This window comes from Dermacentor andersoni, chromosome 10 (genome assembly GCF_023375885.2).
Source record: "Dermacentor andersoni chromosome 10, qqDerAnde1_hic_scaffold, whole genome shotgun sequence".
Taxonomy (NCBI): domain Eukaryota; kingdom Metazoa; phylum Arthropoda; class Arachnida; order Ixodida; family Ixodidae; genus Dermacentor; species Dermacentor andersoni.
The window spans coordinates 134005152-134026596 of record NC_092823.1 but is presented as its reverse complement, the minus strand read 5'-3'; the positions used below and the strand labels follow the sequence as shown (position 1 = coordinate 134026596).

General features: G+C 52.7%; 1 protein-coding gene across 4 annotated transcripts in view; it reads left to right on the top strand.

Moving 5' to 3' along the window:
- LOC126545130 (protein kinase C-binding protein NELL2-like) overlaps positions 1-18684 on the top strand; it is a 102590-nt gene extending 83906 nt beyond the window's left edge. For 3 of the 4 annotated variants that reach the window (XM_050192857.2, XM_050192854.2, XM_050192855.3), the window contains 7 exons: positions 9823-10249; positions 12477-12765; positions 14855-15077; positions 15143-15219; positions 15555-16865; positions 17515-17558; positions 17651-18684. In XM_050192857.2, the coding sequence (XP_050048814.1) occupies positions 9823-10249; positions 12477-12765; positions 14855-15077; positions 15143-15219; positions 15555-16865; positions 17515-17558; positions 17651-17720 (2441 nt within the window). In that variant the 3' untranslated portion in view covers positions 17721-18684. The remainder of the gene's footprint in view (positions 1-9822; positions 10250-12476; positions 12766-14854; positions 15078-15142; positions 15220-15554; positions 16866-17514; positions 17559-17650) is intronic. The other variant, XM_050192856.2, reaches the window with a different exon arrangement.
- Positions 18685-21445: the final 2761 nt, after the last annotated feature.

Genomic DNA, 21445 nt, shown 5'->3' with positions numbered 1-21445 from the left:
TAATGGCATCCCTTTCAAACGGTGATGGCCACTTGAGCTGAACAGGCGTTACTGTGTCCGTTGCAGTCTAGCGTTCTGCCTATACACCTCTACTTTATATTTTAGTATTACGTACGACTCCGCTATTCCGCCTCATCTTTCTTGTTTATTATATTTGTTTTATTCGACCGATACTCTCAACGTCTCTTCCTTCTCATGACCAGTTAAAGCTCCCACCAGCTCTGAACTCCAGCACCTCTGGTTGACGGACGTTCCCGACGGTTCTGGCTGATACGTTTATATCCTAGCCATCCCCGAGGCTTCGTGGAGACTGAGCACGCTTGTATCCACTCTTGAATGTATATTCCGGCATCCAAACAAGATGTGTGTAGTCGTCTCCGTAAAATAATACGAAGGCCAGTTATACGAAATGCGACCGGCGACACCCTGCGGTCCCCGGATTTGGTAGAAAAACGTCTCGGAGGCTCGGGAGCAATGCGCCGCTTTTAATCACGCTTTTCGTTCAATTTTTCTTAAATGAAATAAATGATACAAAATATGTGGGGACGAAATCCTCGTGTGCGCTATTGCGTACGTACACGGCAGCGGGAATGGCCGGCGCCGTCTTCTTGCGCAGCGCATTGCTCGCGCGAGACCGCGCCCTGCTGTGCTCCGGGCTCCGTGTTCGATGCACGCGTCGTCTGAAGCGGCCATGTGCTTCGTCGGGGCGGTATTTTCGGGAACGGGCGTTCTTCCCCCTCCGAAGAGGCTCCAAGTGTTTGTGTATCGCCGCCGCAGAGGGGGGGGGGGTCATCATCGGCCGCCCGTTTCCTCAACCCGTGCCCTGACCGGCGTTCCGCTCTTTACGGCCGCCTCTTAAATTAGCCGTTTGCTGCACGATGATCGCTTTCTTTGTGCCCCTCCGAAACATGCCTCGCTGACGAAGGATCGTTCAAACATGCGCGCGCTTGTGTACGCAGCGGCGGCTCGACTCGCTCGAAAAGGGTCGAGAATGCGCCCGTGCCGGGCGGTTGCTTATTGTGCGAATGATTCAGCGGTCGGGGGAGAGGGAGAGAGAACAGAATGCGCGCGGCGGTCAGTTTAGCTGTGTTCAACCGACGGGGCAGCCGTATCCTCTGCCAATCTCGTTTCACGCGCTTGTCGAAGCTAGCTGAATCACTCGCGAAAGCTTGGCTTTTTCTTGCGCCATCGGCGACGTCATGGCGTCCCTATGCTGCTCCTCCCGTCCCGTCAATGAACCCAAAAATTGCGCCTCCGAGACCTTAGAGGACATGCACTGGCGCCTGTTGACTAATAAAAATATATACTAGAGAGAAATGTGGCACCAGTGTATACGGGATCTAATTTCTAGTAGTCTCTTTCGTAGAAACGCTATTGTAGTAAATTATTTAGGGCAGCCTGAGTCCTATACCGGTATACTTTTTCTAGGGTGTCGTGGCCTAGGAATGCAATTCAACACATGTAAAGCCGAAAATGTCATGCCGGTACATCTTCAAGCCTGCAAATTTCTTGGGAGGCATTGCGTCCGCGGTGTTCATGGCAAGTCGTCGAGCATCGGAACGTAATCGTACTCGGCGACGGTCTGGAAGCTCACTGGCTCGTTGTGTTAAACCAAGGACTGACCGTCGTCCTCTATGTTTTCGCCATCGACAAGACACGTAAGCGCTTGTGATTGGCGAACAGGTGTCACTGACAGCGTGCAGCTTGCTTTGGACGACGAGTGCCTCCTCACTTGTGTGTAGGTGCTCGAAAACTGAACTGGCGATGCGTGCTTAGCTGGAAGCGCTGTAGACGTCTCTCCATTACATGCCACATATAAAACAAAGTGATAGGCTTCAAAGTCTCGGGACAGCCGTACACCACTTTACTCTAGTCTTTAAACTTGAACTATGCCACATGTAAGGACACGACCTATAGACGAAAACCGTAAAAGATTAGCTTCTTTCCGAAAGAGCGCATTTGCGCCTCAGCTTGGCATGCCGCTACGTAGTCAACCACGGAGAACGCGCGAATTAACGCGGCCAGCCACCACGTGACCGCGCGGTGCAGCGTATGCGTTCTTGAAGCGGTCTGTTCACTAGGTTTAGGTGTAGCGCTGCTGATTGAGAATGCGCACGCACGCACACCCACGCGCACACACCTAAGCTGTCTAGTGTACGTACGAGCAAGCCTAACGTGCAACCATGGTCCGCCCATGCACTAGGTATGCGTCCCTGCATACACGCGCGCGCGCGTGTGTTTACGCGAGCGAGCTGCCACGACAAGCGGACGTGCGTTTTCGCTCGGCGACACATGTGAATCGAACGACGCACGAACAACGTCTGGCGAACGGCAAGATTGACGCGCACAGTCGGTTGGTTGCGAAAGAGACAAAAAAAAGAGAGAATAAACAAGATGCGGCGGCGCGTATGGTTATTGAATGAAACGGCCCCGCTGCCGACTTGGGCAGGCCACGTTCTGCATCCTCCCCCCCCCCCCCCCCCTTTCCTCGTGGGCCCAGACGGCGAGGTGTGCCGGAGGGAAAGGGTGTGCTCGATGACCCCTCCGGGGCGCCATCGGTTATATGGCGCGTGTGGCGGCAACCAACCGGTCGCTTTCATTCCGACGACAGCTGCGGTGCACGGCGTCTGTACTCTCTCCGGGATTCGAGGCGTTCGTCGGCGCCGAAAAGGAAATGGCCTCCGTCGTCGTGGTCGTCTGTTGCGGCGGCGGCGGCACGGCAGACGACCAGCGGCCGTGCGTCGGTCGTTTGGCAAAGGAGAGGGGGGGGGGGGGGGGTGATCGTGTCTGTCTCGGATCCTCCTTCCAAGGTCTCCATAAAGCTCGATCGACACGGATGACTCTGCTGGCCGGGCGCTGCGCAGCACATGGTGCGGGAGGCCAGTCTTCTGCAGAGGCACCGACAAACAGAACGGAAGGCTGTTACAGCCACCACTATGGAAACATCGCACTAGTCGCGTTTGAATGGGAGGACGGCTACAGTTTTAGCGCTCTTCTATAGTCTGCATGCGCGCGGTGCTTCCGGAGCTGCTACCTATAGTTTCCTACAAAAAGTTTGGATGAAGCTTGAACTTTGCCTTTAAGAGTGACGCGATAGCATTCAAAGATCCCTGACTGCTTCTCACCCTTCCCGGCCACTGCAGCTTATGTAACCGTAATGTTTACCGGGTCACGCTGTCGGCCAACGCTATGCACGAAGGTGACCTTTCTGGTAGAAACGAGGCCTCTTGCGTGGGCCGCGATGCGGCGGAGCTGAGCGCCATCTGCAGGTGTTGCAAGGAACCAGGCGCGCCGCTTTATGGCCTTGAAATTTGCATGCGCCGGCGCGCACAAATCTCGGAGTCCATGGCTGCTCTATGAATGGTAGAAACGCTGGAAAAGGGCTTTGTGTTTTGAGTTTCCGCGTAACAGAATTGTTATATATTCAAATTAGAATCACTTGATATCATGTCTGTAAGTTGTGTGTAAGTCGCACTTTACGACTTTATTGACGTATTTTACCTAGAGAAATTCATTCAGTTAAGTAACTTCCTTGCGCTACATGGATGGCCTGCGTGGTTGTGTGTGCGTGGTTCAAAATTATTTTTGCCGGAACGACGGTCGATGCGGGACGCCGGATTTTCTGCGACACGGGGTTCTTAGCGCTATCGCGTTAAAACCACTACAGGGAACTCTGTAGTCGCCGGTTTGCCTGCTCCCTAAGGGTCACGTGCCACGTGATGCCTGTGGTTGACACGATGTCGCCATGACCACGAGTGGCGCTGGCTCGGACTCCGCGGGTCCACTTTTGTACGCACGGGTAAACAGACTGGATGGCAGAACAGCCGTTGCCGTAGCTCAATTTGCAGAGCATCGCACCCGTTATGTGGAAGATGTGGGTTCTCCTCCCATATGGGACAACTTTCGCCCCCCTTTTACCTATCATTTCTACATTTCAAATAATATAACTCCTACTTTCCCCTATGCTTTGCCTGGCTTCTTTGTCAGTTAGCTTCGTATGCTTGTGCCCAACAAAAAAAAATCGAGCCCCTCGGTTCCTCTTCTCGTTCAGCGTAGGATAACCTCCTTCGCCTTCTTCTCACAGCCCCTTTCCCTAAGATGGGATAAATAAAGTTGTTTCTCTCTCTCGCTGAGGCGCTATAGCGTCTGCAATAGTTGCAAGTTGAGCCAGCATAGGAATGCATTTTGGGATGCATGACGGCTGGCTTGGATTCTGTGTTGTAGGATACGGAGACTGAGCCGAAAGCCAGACCACTACTACCCGCTCAGCTAGCCCGGTTTTGAAGCACGAGCAGAGTCGCAAACATCGTGCCCGCCGATTGCGTGTGAGCTTTTCCGTGATACTGAGTACGGCGTCTGCTGCGTCGCCGATGACCACCTTCCTGCATGCCTCCCTGTTATGCCGGACACATCAAGTTTCAAGACTGTCATATATTTACCGCGCCAACTGTTAAATCTCTCGTTTTATTGTTGTGAATTTTTCTCGTTCTGTTCTACCATTCCCTTTCTTTTCTGTAGTGCCTGCAGTTCTTGAACGTATGAACCATAATGTCGCTAACGGAAACTTTTTTATTGCTGTGCTAACACGATTTGTTTTAACTCATGTTAATGTCACCATGCGAAAGAGGCTGGACACGGATAACGTTACGAGCGAAGAGCAGCATGATTCAGGTCTGCCGGCGCAAGTACGAGAGGAATGCGAATTATTTTCTTAGGATAAGTACCAACGCTATTATAATTACATTTGCTACACGTCGACCGGAGTAAATACCTATACCTGCTGAAGTTATCCGTGAAGCTTGTCAAATATCGTTACTGCTGCATATGTGCAGGTGGCGTGGTTGTCGCAGGTGTGATCGTTATAACTATTCGGGCGTTTAAGAAAACCAGTCGCCTTGCATTTAACTTTAGCACGTATATTTATGGATCACTGACTCTTGCGCAACAAGTATAATTGAAGCAACTGTGTTGCGTGAGACTTGTCTGTTTAAAACAATTTCGGTGTTCTAACGCGAACGCGTTAAGGGCCCCATGTCGCAGAAGATCCGGCATCTGCGTCCAGCGTCGGACGTCGTTTCGGCAAAGATTTTCGAATCACCCGTACCCAGGCCCTCCATGTGGCTCAAGCAAGTGACTGAATTGAAATGACTCAAGCTAAAATACGTAGAAAAATCGTAAAGTATGACTTATACACTACCTACAGACATGATAGCGTCGGACTGTAATTTGAATATACGCGAAAACATTCTGTTACGCGAAAGCCCTGTCGCGCTTCGATCGTGCACCACTGATATCACTGGCGATATGCCTTAGCACGCTTTTCGTTCCAAGCTGCGCGAGCGATTTCGGTGGACCTTGCCTCCTCCTTCGTGCGCCCAAGTCTGGTGGCGTTATCAAGCGGATCACGCGCCATCTCTCGTGCAATTGCGCAACCGCCGACGCCGCACGCGTGCCACGCGCGGAAGAGGGATTCCAGGAGACGCGAGAGCCACGCGGGGAAAGCAGCATTCAGGGGACGCGAGAGAGTCGGAGTCCCCTCACGCGTCCCACCGTCGTTGTCGTCGTGCCGCAACCGTCGGCGTCCTCACGCTGTCGTGCCGTCTACCGAAACATATTGACGATAGTTTGGGCCGCCGTCATCAAACACAGTACCGATGCCAGCGATGTACTCCTAAAGTATTTCTAGCATTTATTTGCGTTGTCCAGATAAGTTATTCGCTTACTTTGACAGTCATGTTCGATGGTTTCCGCAACAATTCCCTTTATTTTTTTTATGTTCATCCTCACTTAAAGACGTAGCCTTGGCGCGAAAGTTTCTCCGGTTTGACACTTATGCACGTATCCGCTTTGACAGCACGGATGATCGATGCCGGTTTAAAGGCTAGACCGTTACAATGGCCGCTGTCAGACGTATCTGCGGTGCTTGATGTATCGTTCGCCTAAATAATGAGCTTCACTGACACGCTTGCGTTTTGAAGAGTGACCTATTTACGGACGATGGCTGTGACATCTGCTATCAATATTTGCCATTAGCTGAACTTACGATTGCTACAAATTCTTACGCAAAGAAGAAAAAGAAAGGAAGAGCGATGCGCATCTGTTCAGCTATTAACTTACAGGCGTGATAGGGGAACGCGGTGTTATGTATATGTACCCCTTTTTTTAACGCGACAGCGTTCAGCGCTCCGCGTCCCAGAAAATACGGCGTCGGCGTCCAGCGTCGACTGTCGTTTCGGCAAAAGTCATTCCGAACCACTCGTACCCAACCACGCAGGCAAAGGTGTAATGCAAGGAAGTTTCTGAACTAATTGAATTTCTCAAAGTAAAATGCGCCATAAAAATTGTGACGTACGACTTGCGCACAACCTACAGACGTGATAGCGTCGGATTGAAATTTGAATATACGAGAAAACATAATTACGTTACGCGGAAACTCAAACACAAACCCCCTTTAGGTTCCGTGCACACCATCAAAAAAAAAGAACCTCAGAACTCTCCTCCGTGCATAGCGTTCGCCGCCAGCGTTTCCCGGTAAACATTGCGGTTACATAAGCTGGAGTTGCCGGGAAGCGCGAGAAGCACTCGGGGATCTTTGAATGCTATCGCGTTCCACTCTTAAAGGTGAAGCTTAAGCGTACTCCAAATTTGTTTGTTACCAAACAGAGTTCCCAGAGTACTTCCGGTTAAGCACTCTGCAACAACGCGTTACATTAGTCTGTAACTATACAGAACTCTCCAGCTGGCACCAGCTTTGCTGCATAGTTAGAGAATGTTTGAAAAGTGAATTTTACAGCTAAGTACAGCAACAAAGAAGCATGCAGGAGCTGGACACATGGGACACATTCCTTGTACCTGACACACCAAGAACATGTGCCTATAGTATACTATAGGACAAAATACTTAGTTTTGCTTGGCTAACTTAAGTGTCACAAATGCGTGACCGGAAGTTTTCTGGGGTCATGAACGCACTGCTGCCTCAGCGCGTACAGTAAGGTCTATTCGGTTGGCTAATAAGTTCTGGCGTTTTTTACGTTTAGGTTTCCACAAAAATAAACAAGAAATTAACTCAAATCAATAATGTATTCACCGTTGTTGTTTACAACTTCTTCCCAACGCTGAATGAGCTGGTCAATGTCTCGACGGTGGAAATAACCTGGCTTCGACTCGAAGACATCGTCCACGTCAAATTCCACGTCATTAAGGAACGAAACGCCACGCCGTGCATTCGAGAGGGATCGGAACAGATGGAAATTCGAAGGCGCGTAGTCGGGAGAATACGAAGGGTGCGGCAGCACTTCCCAGCCAAGCGTTTGAATGGCTTCCCTGGTCATATTGGCGATGTGAGGACGTAAAGTTGCTCACTCACTGTTCGGATCCCATCCAGCAACTCGCAGTGGAGCATGCCTTCCCCGTCCCACCATACGTACAACATTGTTTTGCTCGCGGTGTCGTCCATTTGTCCGGGCTCCTTTGCGCTGCTTCAGCTTGACTACAGGCACCATTTTTTGTCGCCGGCAACAATCCGGTCGAGGAATCGCTGCTTGTGTCCGTGAGTTGACCGATGACGCGCAAGCAAACCGGCGGAGATCGTGGCTCAGTGGTTTTTGGTGTTGTCGTTCACAAAGCGCGCGGACCCCATGCGGCCAACTTTTGAACCTTACCCGTCGAGTGAACTATGGCTCTATGGTAGTGTGGGGGAATTCCATGGTGGCTGCCAATTCCCTCGTTGTTTGGCGTGTGTTTTCGTGAATAAACTGATTCAGTCGCTCCTCGTCGAACTGAACGGCCGGTGCGACGCATGTCATCGAGGCCGAAATTGCAGTCGCGCTTAAGCCAATTTGGGCCGTCCTGATAGGCGTTGCTTCTTCGACATACACTTAACAAATCTCTCCAGCAGCGTCTGCGGCTCTGGCACCATGATTAAATGCAAAAAAAAAAAAAAGCAGAAGGTGTCAAATTCTTTTTTGACGCTCCATTTTGATGACCGAAAAGAATGAAAAGGACAGCAACATTAAAAACCAAACGCACCATTTTGTAGAGCACACAATACTCTACCGAATGACATAAAACGCATTGCCAACACATTTTCTTTTGCACACAATATTTTCGCTTGATGCGATGTGCTACTTGCGTTGTGTGAACTCTTATTGTAAAGAAGGACCAGATGTTTGCGCACAATATGGTCGCTCGGCTCGTTGGTGTACCTTTACATGTACCTTTAAATGCAACTTGCACCCCTCATGTAATGTCCCGGCCAGGGACGTTTGAGGTATAATGAATGAATGAATGAATCAATGAATCAATCAATCAATCAATTTAACTTTCGTAATGAAACTTTTTGCACCAGATAGTTAGTTGCTTCACAGAAACGTAATATTCTTGCGGTAAGATAGCACAGTGCTGAAAGCACCGCTCTCGTTTCGTGCGTTTGCGAGCGACACACGCGCACGCACGCACGCACACACACGCACACACTGGTTTCTCGGTTTTAATAGAAATACAGGCTTAACTGAATGTTTCTTGTAGCAGATATGACAGCCGGATTATTTGAAGAGGTGGACACTGCTTGCAATGCGAGCACGGGGTGCTTGCAAGACAAATTGCGGAGTGGTATTAAATACAATTTCACCAATTACATTTGTAATTAATCGCATTGTAGCAAGTGTCCCAATTGCGGAATTAAAGCCGAGTAGTATGAAGTCACATTCATTCATAAATCTTGCGCTTAACGCTACTTTCTATAACTGTATACGTTCTCCATATCGGCGCATTGGTGATTCAGATAACACTTATATCAGCACTCCGTTTCCCACATTTCTACTGTTGGCTGACAAGTCGGAGGAATCCTCAGCTGCAATTGACGCTGGGTCCGATTCGCGTCGTACGCTGAGACTGGTGACAGGAGTCCTAAGTGCGAGAACAGAGTGGAGAAAAATGTATACGTTAAACGCCAACTCTAATGAAACCTTAGTTTGTTTAAAAGAAAGACACATACTAGGCGTCACGAAATTGTGGCAAATTCGCAAGGCTAACAACCATTGCGTTATTTTGATCGATAGCTTCACGGCTACTTCAGCCGCTTTTCATAATTGTCGGTTAAATAAAGAGCCGATTGGCTGGGACATGTGGCGAGGATAACGGGTTTGGCATGAGTGCGATTCTCGCCGAATGGATGATGGCACGCTTGCGAGGTTTCGTTGGAGTTCGCGTTTAACGCATACATTTTACCCGTCCGCACTGACTCTACATATGGGCCATTGACCGGCTTTGCCCTCGACTGAATTATTAGCAACAAAACGGCAAGCGGTACCTATACATCCTCATCGCAAGAAATCTCCGCGCGACAGTGTCTATTACCACCACCACACTTAACCCTACCCGTGCATGCCGCATGCATTCGGTGCACGTTAAAGATCCCCAGGTGGTCGAAATTATTCCAGGGTCCCTCACTACGGCGTGCCTCGTAATCGTATCGTGACTTTGGCTCGTAAAGCGCCAGAATGATTAATTTTATACTTAACCCGAACACATATTCAGCGCGTTTCCCGTCTCCCGCAGAAGTTGCTGGGCATTTGTGGCTGGGGTGCCTTGAATATGCTTGCTAGAATGCGCCTTAATTCGTTCCAAAGCTTTCCAAAGTCGCAGCTCACAGTCCGTGTTTGTTAAACCGCTGTAGATGTGTCTTCATTCTGACGGCGGCTGTGCATGTCGTCTGTGGTTTAGCGTTATTGGGTAACGCTTGCACGTCCGGCAGAGAGGCGTGTTCCTTGTGGGCGCGATTCTTGACGCAAGCGGAACGCGGGTGTCTCCTTGTGCGCGCAGCGGCGGCGGCGGCGGCGGCGGCACTTGGCCCCGAGTTGGACCTGATCGAGGCGCTGGGCAACGGCAGCTACGCGGGCCTGGAGCCAGCCAGGGGCATGCACCGCTGGAGCCCCGCCGTGCGCCTCTCCGCGTCCAGGACGAGGCAGGTGGCGCTGCCCGCCGAAGCGGCCCGGCACGCGGCGCACCTGCTGCTCTCCTCGGACGTCACCCTCATGGCCGCCGTGCGCCAGGAGCCGCGCAACGTAGGCACCGTGCTGTCGCTGTGCCGCGACGGCGGCGGCTTCGTCGAGCTGCAGAGCAGCGGTCGCCGAGACGAGCTGCGCCTCCACTACGTGGCCGGCGGGGGCCGCCAGGTGGTCGAGACGTTCCCCTACCGGCTGGCCGACGGGGCCTGGCACCAGGTCGCCGTCGCCATCAGCGGGCCCAGGTATGTGCTATGCTCCCGCCGTGCGGGAAACGGCTGGGTGTCCCCTGTTAGGCACCCAGATGATACCCAAATGATTCTCTTAGGTATTCAGCTGGGTGCTTCTGTTGTGTATCCACGTGCTTCCATTAGGTACTTCCGTTATGTGTGTAACTGTTAGGTAAGCAGGAACTTCTGTTAGGTACTTCCGTTATGCTGACTGCTGTAGATACTCTTAATACCCTTAAATGTTAGGTGTCCAGGCACTTCAGCTAGGTACCCAGGTACTAATGTTCGCTGCCCATGTGCTTCCTTTAGGTATCCAAGTATTTCTGTCAGGTACTCATGTGCTTGCGTTATATTACATTTTCCGCAGTGAGCGTGGACTGACCACACCTGAACTGTACGGGCGCAAGGGGCTGTAACTGCGGAATCTCTCCTCAACCCCCCCCCCCCCACCCCCCCACCTCACACGCCGCGGTTGAGGTGCCCGATATCGCTTGTGACAGTAATTACGCTTTTTTACCGTTCCGATAACTTCGTCCTTTGTTGCTGTTGCTTTGGGTCGTTAAGACCATGAATAAATAATTCCTGAACTACTTTTGGAGGAACATTTAGTATTGCATGTGAGGACCCTGAAGTCCAAATAGTACACGCAATTCTCAAGATTTCCACGAGACAATGCTGTCATAGTAGGCAAAGCACAGAACGCATGTAACACTCTGATGCACAATGCGGTTGTCTGTAGATAAAGGTAATCAAGGTCAAGAATTCTTTGAGTAATGTAATTTATTGTCGGAATATGTGTAGGGAGTTCAGGTTGGCAATCGTTGTCGGGCCCTTATACCTTTCATGTCAGCCTCAAATGCAAGGGAATTGCTTCCTTTATTTCCATCGTCCGCATAAAGCTTGATTTCTCAATAGCACATTATATTGCCCAGCATGCGTGTGTTGCGCACGTGTGCTGTATGTCAACTGATCCGTTGCCTCCTAACACAGGGTTAAGCAAGGGCACAGTATTTATTTTCATCATTTGGTAATGGTAGTGACGATAGCTTTGTGATTACTGTGATATACACTGATCAGTTCGGTTACAACCTTAGAGAGAATTTTGGCCAAAGTTAAATCTATACACGACCGTTGTTGAGTAGTTAAGTGACTAGGATTGGTGTGGCACTTAAAACCAAACTCTCCTAGCACAAACTGAGTGAACGATATCTTGTCTGGTTTTGAAAGGTCCACATTCAAGTCTCCGATGATCACCGGTAATTTCACCACGGCTAACCATGCAGAGTGCCTGGTCACGAACTTCTCGATATGACACTTGTGTGTGTCTAGATATATATTTATGTACACTGGATATCAAAATTCCATCTTTCGTTTGTATGGCAGACATCCCCACTGTCGTTGGCATTGTCCACTTGCGAGTCAAGTGTGTATGGTTGTACATACATATTATCCTTTGCGTATATGTCAATGTTTTCTGCTCGTGACTCCATGGGCTGTTCACAAACGATTACAGTATACGCATCGACTTGAAAGCATGCATATTTATTTACTTAATTCATTTATTATTATTCATTACATTTACTTATTACTATTATCAGAAGCGGAATGTTTGAAGCTTGCTCCACCTCCGCCGCTGGTCGGCCCACATTTTTGCCGACGGACACAACAAATGCAGGAGGGGGGGGGGGGGGGAGGTAGAGGTATACAGTTTCGAAGAACTTGTTGTTGGGCGAGTTGGTAGATATTAGCGAACATTGTTTAACTGCGCGAACAAACGAACCACAAAGACAGCGAGGGACAAGGACGGGCGCCCGTCCTTGTCCCTCGCTGTCTTTGTGGTTCGTTTGTTCGCGCAGTTAAACAGTGTTCGCGTATACAGTTTCGCCGTAAAAAAGCGGCATCAAGTAGCCGCATGCAGACCTGCGTGATGCAGGTACTGTGGCGATGAGTTCGCGAATTGGTTGTCGGTTATCTAACGAGTTCTCCGGAACGTGATGCCTTGGTTTCTTCTCCCTGAGCATCGCGCGTTCCTATCATCCTGAGCACCAGGGCACAGCCCCAAAGGTGATGAATGCCCGACGTAGACATGGTGGCCGGACACTTGGCACACGTTCCAGGGTGGTCAGTCGCAGATTCCTGCGCAGCACGGACTGTTAGTTTTTTCGAGCCGAGGTGATTACTGCGCTCGCCGACGGGGCGGCCGGTCGAGGCCAACAGCGCTCTCCCCCGTCTCCGAACGCAGCGTGCAGCTGTTCGTGGACTGCAGCCGCGTCTACTCGCGCCTGCTGCGGCAGCCGCCCAAGACGGTCGCGGACGAGGGCAAGCCGTGGCAGCTGTGGCTGGGCCAGCGCAACGCGCACCACTTCCACTTCCGCGGTGAGCTGCAGGACGTGCGCATCGTGGCGCAGCCGCAGGCCGTGCTGCTGCAGTGCCCGCAGCTCGACGCCCAGTGCCCCACCTGCGGCCAGTTCCAGGAGCTCCGCGAGGCCGTCGAGCGCCTCGAGGGATACGTCAGCAAGCTCACGCAGCGGGTGAGTGGGGCACGCCTCGAGTGTAGTGCGTGTGCTTCTGCTCCCCTCTTCCGATCCTTTCCCTCCCTCTCGTTCGTGTTGTGGCTCCCTCACTTCAAGGCAGGCGGGTCTATGCAGCTCCCGGGCAGGCAGTTGCCAGCCTGCCCTGAAATGTTTTTTTCGCGTTTACGCATAATACAGCCGAACGTCGTTACGAGGAATGTTTTTGTTACGAAATGACGTGTACAACGAAGGGTGCAACGAGACCTGGCCATGTTTTTACGTTATACCTGTACACGTATTGTGAGCGCCACTATAAAGTTATGCTAGAAAGTCCCGCGCGGGATCTGTTGTAACTGTGCTGGCAACGTGCAAGTCACCTACCGCGGTAGCCTGGATGCTGTGGCGTCGTGCTTCTGATCTCGAGGTCGCGGGTTCGGTCTCGGCCGCGGCGGCCGCATTTCGATGGGGGCGAAATGCAAAAAAAAAAAAAACCTCGTGTACGTAGACTTACCTGCACGTTAGAGAATCGGGCAAGAAATAGATCTGCAGTCTCCCACTATACCGCGTGCGTCATAATCAGATCGGGATTTTGGCACATGAAACCCATAATTTAATTTTAATTTACCGTGAAAGTCCAGTTGGACGGCGCATTTCGTCCACGACTGGTTGCAAAACGTGGAGAAAACGACGCGAGCCCAGAAGCGCAAGAATGCCCTCGTAAGACTGCTCTGACACACAGCAAGACCACCGTATTTATATGCACGTTGGGGTAATTCTTCTGCCAGAGACGGTGTTGCTACCATTAGACCAAGGCATTATAACAAAGCCTGCTATAGCTGATTATCGTTTCAGAATGCTTTATCGGATTCCAAACTTCTCAGCGTGGTCAGCATAAAGTTTGATTTGTTTCAGCGTTCTTATTTTGCGATGTAATGTACCCTAAAGGAAGCGACCTTCATAGCGAAATGATCCATATAGCGAAGGATATTTCGGGTCCTGCCCGTTTGACTGCAGCAACAACAATAATAGTAATATCTGAGCGAAGCGTAAAGTGCATGTCATACCTTACTCCCAGGCATGCTCCCTGCCCTTCTTGCGCCAGCTGTACTGAACCGTTACATTTCGCGGTGGCATCGGCAGATTTCAAAAGTGCTGGGCCGCCTCGCAGTCTTCACGCAGGCTCCGCTCACTTTCTGTGAAATGTGCCGTCCATATATAGTGTTCCCTGCGCGAGATCCACGCATGGTTGACTGTTCAGAGATGTGGAACCGCATCTGGCCGCGCAGCTGTCGTGCTGCTTTGGTCGTCTGTTGCGAGCGCTCGCGGACAGAAAAAAAAAGAACTTGCGACCTCTTCCATGTACATTGTCGTTGCTGCTGCTGCCGGACGAGAGAAAGGTGACACGTGCCGTCCACGCTTAACTGCGGATTCTACGCTTAACAAACCGGACTGTTGTAATTGCTTCTGTTGACAGATGTGGCGCTCTGCTCTAGCGCAAGTCCAGGATAGGAGTTTAGAGCATTTAGATCGAGAAACGTTTAGGGTATCGGTGAAAAAAAAAAAAAAAAAGCTGGAAAGAGACCGGATCGGAATCATCACAGGCACAGGTAGCGAGATAAAAACAGACATGGAGGGGTTGACTAGAAAACATATCACCTGTCGGCTACCCTGTATTTGGGAAGGGGACCGCTCTGTGCACATACTCTCGATATGCGCGTGCAATCGGGGTCGCTTGTTGCAACGTACACATGTATCGTCTTCGTTGCAGCGTGCGACCGCTGCATGCTGTGCTGTTGTAAAAAAGACAGCGCGCCAGCAGACTGACAGAAGGAACGAACAGAAGCTCCGATGCCCGTCCGTCTGCTGCTGCGCTGTCTGTTGCAGTGGACTGGCTAGCCCGGTCGCGCACCTCGCTCGTTATACTGTCGCGCCCGTTGTCTTTTCCGAAGAGCGTGCGCTGAGTGCGGCGGTGGAAAAACACAAACCTTACAGCGACATGATCACGTGTTGGGCCGACCATTACTGGCTTCACTTCCGTGGCGCTCCCTTCTTCCACGCTCCCCGTGAAGAGGGCTCGTTTTGTTCTCCCTCGCATGTGTGGCGCCAGCTAGCCGAGGCTGAGCAGAGGATCGCCTCGGTGGAGGAGTGCGAGTGTCAGCGCAACTGCCGCGTCAACGACACCGTGCGGCCCGACGGCGCGGTGTGGAAGCAGGACTGTGATATTTGCACGTGCACGCGGGGCAAGGTCGAGTGCCACCCGATCGAGTGCCCCGCGCCGCTCTGCAAGCACCCCGTGCTCCAGCCCGGCGGGTGCTGCCCCACTTGCCTCAGTGAGTGGCAGGCACGGCGTCGTGTAAGGCGGAGGTCGCTGACTGCCGATTTCCTTCCCTTGCAGAGAAATGTTTGCTGAAGCAGGTCATCTACGAGCACGGGGAACAAGTTACGCTACAGTGCGCCCAGTGCAACTGCAGTGTGAGTATATACCGTTCTTCTATATTGTAGGCACGCCCTGCTCACTCCAACAGTGCACGGAGTCTGCGCAAATCTCAAAATACAGAAAAGGCGTGGGCGATTGGTTGCGTCAGTTATGCGCATTTTCCCGACAAGCGAGGTTTCCTGCTACTCTGAATATGCCTTGTAAAGGAAAAGTATCCGTTGTTGAGGCTGACCGAGTAGGATGTTAAACGTACGCCCGTAGGGTAAGGCGTTCAGCCACGCGGACGTAGACGATTTGCACTTGGCGGAGAAGTGACCGTGCCTTGTGCCGCCGTTGCGCTGCCTAACGATATTCCGCGTCCACTGCGCAGGACGGCCAGATGACGTGCCGTCGCATCGACCAGAAGACGTGCCCGGCGCTCACGTGCCCCGAGTCGCAGCGTTTCAGCGTGCCCGGCGAGTGTTGCAAGTTCTGCCCGGGCGTCGACTACTGCGCCCGGGGCCACGACTGCGACCGGCACGCTTCGTGCGTCAGCCTGCAGACCAAGTACGCTTGCCAGTGCCGATCGGGCTACGCCGGCAGCGGCCGCGTCTGCGAGGACGTCGACGAGTGCCTGAAGGAAGGCGGCTTCGACGGTCACCACTGCCAGGCGTCCAGCACGCGCTGCGCCAACACCCCGGGCAGCTACCGCTGCGACTGCCTGCCGGGCTTCTCGCGCGTCGACGCCTTCAGCTGCGCCGAGGTGGACGAGTGCGCGTCGGGACAGCACGGCTGCCACCGGCTGGCGCGGTGCATCAACACGCCGGGCAGCTACGAGTGCCGGTGCCCCGCGGGCTACCGGGGCGACGGCCGGCGTCAGTGCGCGCCCGTGTGCTCGCGCGGCTGCCTCAACGGCGGCCGCTGCGCCGCCCCGGAGACGTGCGCGTGCCGGCGCGGTTTCGCGGGCGCCCGCTGCGAGCGGGACCTGGACGAGTGCGCCGAGGGCGTCCACGGGTGCGACGAGGAGCGCTCGCGGTGCGTGAACATGCCCGGCTGGTTCTACTGCGAGTGTCGCGAGGGCTACGCGCCCACCGCCGCCGACGGGTCGTGCGAGGACGTGGACGAGTGCGCCCTGGCCACGCACACGTGCCACAGCACGGCCACGTGCGTCAACGAGCGCGGCTCCTTCGCGTGCGTGTGCGCCGACAACTCGAGCTGCTCGCTCAAGTGCGACCACCGTGGCGTCGAGCGCACCGACGGCGAGCGCTGGCCGGGGCCGGACCCCTGCACGCGGTGCGTCTGTCGCGCGGGCGTGGCGCGCTGCGACCGCGTGCCGTGCAGCTGCGACTCGCCCCGGGTGGACCTGCGCTGCTGCCCCGAGTGCGACCGGGCCGGCTCGTGCGAGCACCCCGACGAGCCCGGCGTGCGGCTGGCCAGCGGCCAGCGGTGGCTGCACAACTGCCAGCAGTGCGAGTGCCTGCGCGGGGAGCTGGACTGCTGGCCCGTCGAGTGCCCGCCCCTGCGCTGCGCCGCCCACTCGCTGCGGCCGGGCGAGTGCTGCCCGCGCTGCGACGACGAGGACCACGAGGAGTGCGCCGGCGCCGCCAACTCCAGCGGCCACCGCGGGTGCACCCACATGGGCCGCACGTACCGCGCCGGCGAGCTGGTTCCGCTCGACCCCTGCGCCAGCTGCAAGTGCGCGGTGAGCCTCGCGCTGCGCCGGGGCCCTCCGGGGCGCGGAGGAGGACTCGCATGGCGCTCCCTGACGGCATTAACCGTTTGCCAACAGCTGCTTCCTGCAATGCGTCTTACGTGCGAGCGAGCCTATACACGCATGTACAGCACGCCGCTGATATGACGTACTACAGTGCTTGCGCGACATTGCGGTGAAGCTATGCGACCCCGTCGTGGGAACGGCTGTTTGTCATCACAAAAAAAAAAAAAAAAATCATGCTTGTTCGTGCTGGAAACAACGCCTGACCCATAGGTGGCGCTTGCGCTAACCCTTTAATCGCACGCAGTTGTACGTCGTGGAGCTGGGAACGGCAGAACTCGAGTGTCCTCCTCGCCCTGGTGTGGTTCGCCGCATAGGGCTTGCGTGACTCCTAGGTACCCGAGTCTTGGAAGCACGGGGTCGTTTCTCAGTCCAGCGGTCTGCTTGGGCAGTACAGGCTAACACGATCACCGTCGCGGCTCTCTCGGATAGATTGCCCTGGTCTGACGTCACGGCCCCGAGCTTGCAGGCCTTCCGCCTAGGGAGCGATGCTGCTGCGTGACCGCCGTGTCTCGCTAACCTTGCATGCCGCTGGTGCAAGTTTGCCGCCTCTCTAACCCCTTCTCCCCCCTCGCAGGTCCCCGAGCTCTTGGTGAGCAATGCGGGCTTTAGTTCGCTCCGGTAATAACCCCGCTCTCTGTCGCATGCTCTACTAACCGCTGCGTGGGCCCGCGGCGGCGTTTACAGCGCCACCTTCCGTTCTCCTAACGCAGGACGGCCACCTCTGCTGCCTGTACTCTGCTGACTGCCTTGGTCGCGATGGCCCCAGCGTTTCCCAGCTGAGGGTTTCCGGCCCACCGACGCACCACCTTCCCTGATGCGAGGGGAGCACCTTGTACAGCGTTAATTTATTAACTCCCTGAACGTGTAACTTATTGATCCCTTCAAGAGAACTCACACAACCACAAACACTCTATGCCCGGGAGGCGCACACATTCCACCGGATCTCAGCGACATTCCTCGCGCGCGCCTGGCATTGTTAGCAACGAAGCCAAAGAACTGTTGAAACCACGCGCAAGAGATAGGTCTATTATATTATACATATTATATATAAAAATATATATATTATAAATATATATATATACTATTATGAAAGGTATACACACACTCGCGTGTGTGCTTGAGAGAGAGATAACTAGAGCGCATATGTTAATGCGCGATGCAATGTACATTCTACTCCTCCGGGTTTTCCGCGCCCGCGAGAGTTAAGCGAGGCCTTAGCGTGACCGCAGGCACGTTGCGTGTGTTTTGTGTTTCGTGTGCGTGTGTGCGTGTATGCGTGTGTGTAAATAGGTTTTCTAGTCTCGTCGACAGCGAAACCCCCTCGGACGAGAGACCTGCCAGCGAATACCTCAGAGCCGCCTCCGCTGCCGCCTCCGATGTGGGAGAGCGGGGGGCGTCCGCTCCCTTGCCCATCCGCCCGCACGAACCCCCCTTCTAGGTGCTTTTTGTACACACAAGCTTCGTTTTTATAATATACATACTATACATGTATAGGCGCCTGACCCGCCCTCCTTCTGTAGAATTTTTTTTTTTATTAGGCGGCACCCGATACGACGGGGACCTGCAATAGCGCCTGCGAACTGGCACCCACCCACCCTGCCCAGTCTGGGTACGCAGAGCCCGGCACAGGCTTTAACACACACACAAACCAACCCCAGTTTCGTTCTTTTTTTTTTCCTAGTCGTTTTTTTCGCCTCACCCCGTCCCTCCCTTTTTATTTAAATAAAACCCTGGTTGAACGCCACCTTCGTGGTCTGTCTGCTGCTCACTCGGTGGAACCCATGGCGCCGGCGTTCTGCTGTGCTTAGCGCACGAGGTCGATCGTGATTCCTGGCCACAACGGCCGTGTACCGACGGGGGAGGACGGAAATATTGGTGATTGCACGCGGTCTGGCACGCCCAGGAAGTTTGGACATTGTCCCGTTCGTCTGTCGAACGTTTCTTTTTTTCTTTTTTGTAAATGCTGCCCACTGAGTTACGCTAGTGCAGTGTGGTGAAGTTCGACAGATGGCAGGACCAATGTCCAAAATTCCTTAGCATGAAATCGATGTCAAGACAAGCATTTAGCGGGTTGCTGGCTATCTATAGCATCGTTTGGAGTTGTGCAAAGCGATGCCAAGTGTCTGTGTGTGTGAGAGCGACAACAGTAACGAGGCGATGGCATGACTGATGTACTCCGGCAAGCAAACGTACACCGGTTCCGTTACGGCCTGGGCCGACCGCGAAGGCGTTGGAGTGTCGCGTGGCGTCTGGGAGCGACGATGGTGGGATGGGTAGAGCATCGGGTTCTTGTGCGTAGGGACCCTGGTTCAACCCCGCTGTCGAGCACGTAACTATTGAAAGGAGACTCGAAAGCATGTCCGACAGGAACCCACCGGTACTTTGCATATTGTGCACACTACAGCAGTATAAGGCAAAATATGCTCCGTTGTAGGCGCCTGCGAAAGGTGTACGCGACGTCACGACATTCCTTTAAGCCGAGCGCATTCGTTGACGTCGCGAAATGGCCACTGCAGTCGTGAGAAGTTTGACTCGCGAGAGTGCTTAACCCTTGTCCGAATTTGATTAAAGTGAGAAATTTACATTTTGCGTATTTGAATGAGAAAATTGCAGTTTTTCGCAACGCATCAGACTTTTCCCCATGAACTGCCAACGAAACAATGCGCTAGAGACATCTTACGGTTATTCGAACTTATTACGCCGAAAGCCTTGTCTCATTCGTCAGTCGGTCGACCTTCAGCGAAAACGCGTCGACGACACGAAAGGTACAAAAGCTACGAACCGCCAAGCTTTGGTGGGAGTCGAACCGCGATCATTCGTAGGAGTCGAACCCATGACATTTGGTGTTAATGAAGGCGACGTTAATTCAGGCACAGTTAAGACAGTTACGGCACTCCAACCCTAGACCTTTGCTGTGGGTCGGACCCACCACTATATATAAATAAGGCGAAGTTAGGACGTAATTAAGCTAATAAGGCACTCAAACCCACGACATCGGGTGGAAATCTAACCCTCGACCTTTGCAATTGAGGGATTAGTAAATTAACTTGCATGCATGTTGCTCACCTTTGTATGTAGTGTGTCACGCTATTTTTTGTATTTCCCTTAATTAGGTAATTAGTCAAGATTAAAGAACAAACTTCTGAAGCAACGAAGTTAGGCAAACAATTCCAATGAGAAAGTGGTAGAGCGCTTTGCAAAACGTCCGATTAAAAAGTTTCCTGCTTTCTATATATTACCCATTAGTGTTTTTCGCTTACTGCAGGCGCCCGCGAAATACAGTATATATACACACACCACAGCCCTCTTCTGGCTGACCAACATTGGGCTGACCAGCAGGCCCACGATGCGGCAGAGAAGCTCGGCCTCGCGGTTCCCACGTGGAAGCGGCCCGCTTCGTGAAGACTCGCGATCTGCAGGACTTCAATAAAGTTTTGCCATACCATACCATACGTGACATGTCCGCCTGCGCGCCGTGATTGCAGTGCTCCCAACCGTTCCGCGCACAAACAAACATAGCAACTATAGCCGGGTCAGCTGCGTCTGCTTATCGCTATCGCGAACCGCCGCGAGGGAAGCACATCGTTGGCGTAAATCTCGCAGCCAACGCCTGCGCGTCACTGCCCTGTCGCCTTTTAAATGGCAGCACGCCCTGCTAGGTGCTATGTTCGTTTGTACGAGAAATGTTTAGGAGCGCTGCGATCGCGACGCGCTAGAGGGCATGTCACGTTTTTTTTTTTTTTTTTTTTCATTTCGCGGGCGTCCGCAGTAAGTGTAAAAACGCTAATACCTTATAGACAAAGTTAGAAACGTTAATCGGACGTCTTGCAAAGCACTCTACAACTTTCCAATTAGAATGTTTTGCCTAACTTCGTTGCTTTCGAAGTTGGTTAATTAATCTTGACTAATTGTGCAATTAAGCAGAATACAAAAAAAATAGTGTTACTTACTCCGTACAATAGTCAGCAACATGCATTTGGTTGCGTTGTGTTAGAGTGCATCGGCATATTTTTAAACTCGGGCGTAAGTTAGCTGAGCCACCCTGTGTATCAGCTGATTAATCGCGATTAAATCATTATTGAAGAAATTGGAGAATTGGAATTGCCCCCCAAAAGGCACTACTGGTAATAAAATAAGCTCCAGCGCTTGTCGAGTGGGTGACGCAGTGCTACAGTTCACCGGCCAAGAGGGGTCCGAGCCCCTCCCTAAAAGATCGCCTGAGTGCCGACGAGGACGATGTTCAGAGGGCGCGCGGCGAGAAAAATAAGAATAGTCTCCGTTTTATACGCCTTGTGCATCGCGTCGTCTTCAGTACAATTTTTAACTAGCGGTACTCTAAAAAAAATTTAGAGTATATTTAGAGTACCGCGGAAGGGCACGCGATGACATCGAGCTTTAAAGCTCGATGTCATCGTGGGCGTTTCCGGTGCCCGCTTGCATACATCGCCTGAAGTGCCAGCGAGTGTTTCTGCCTATACACACGTGCCTGTATAGCCACAACTCTG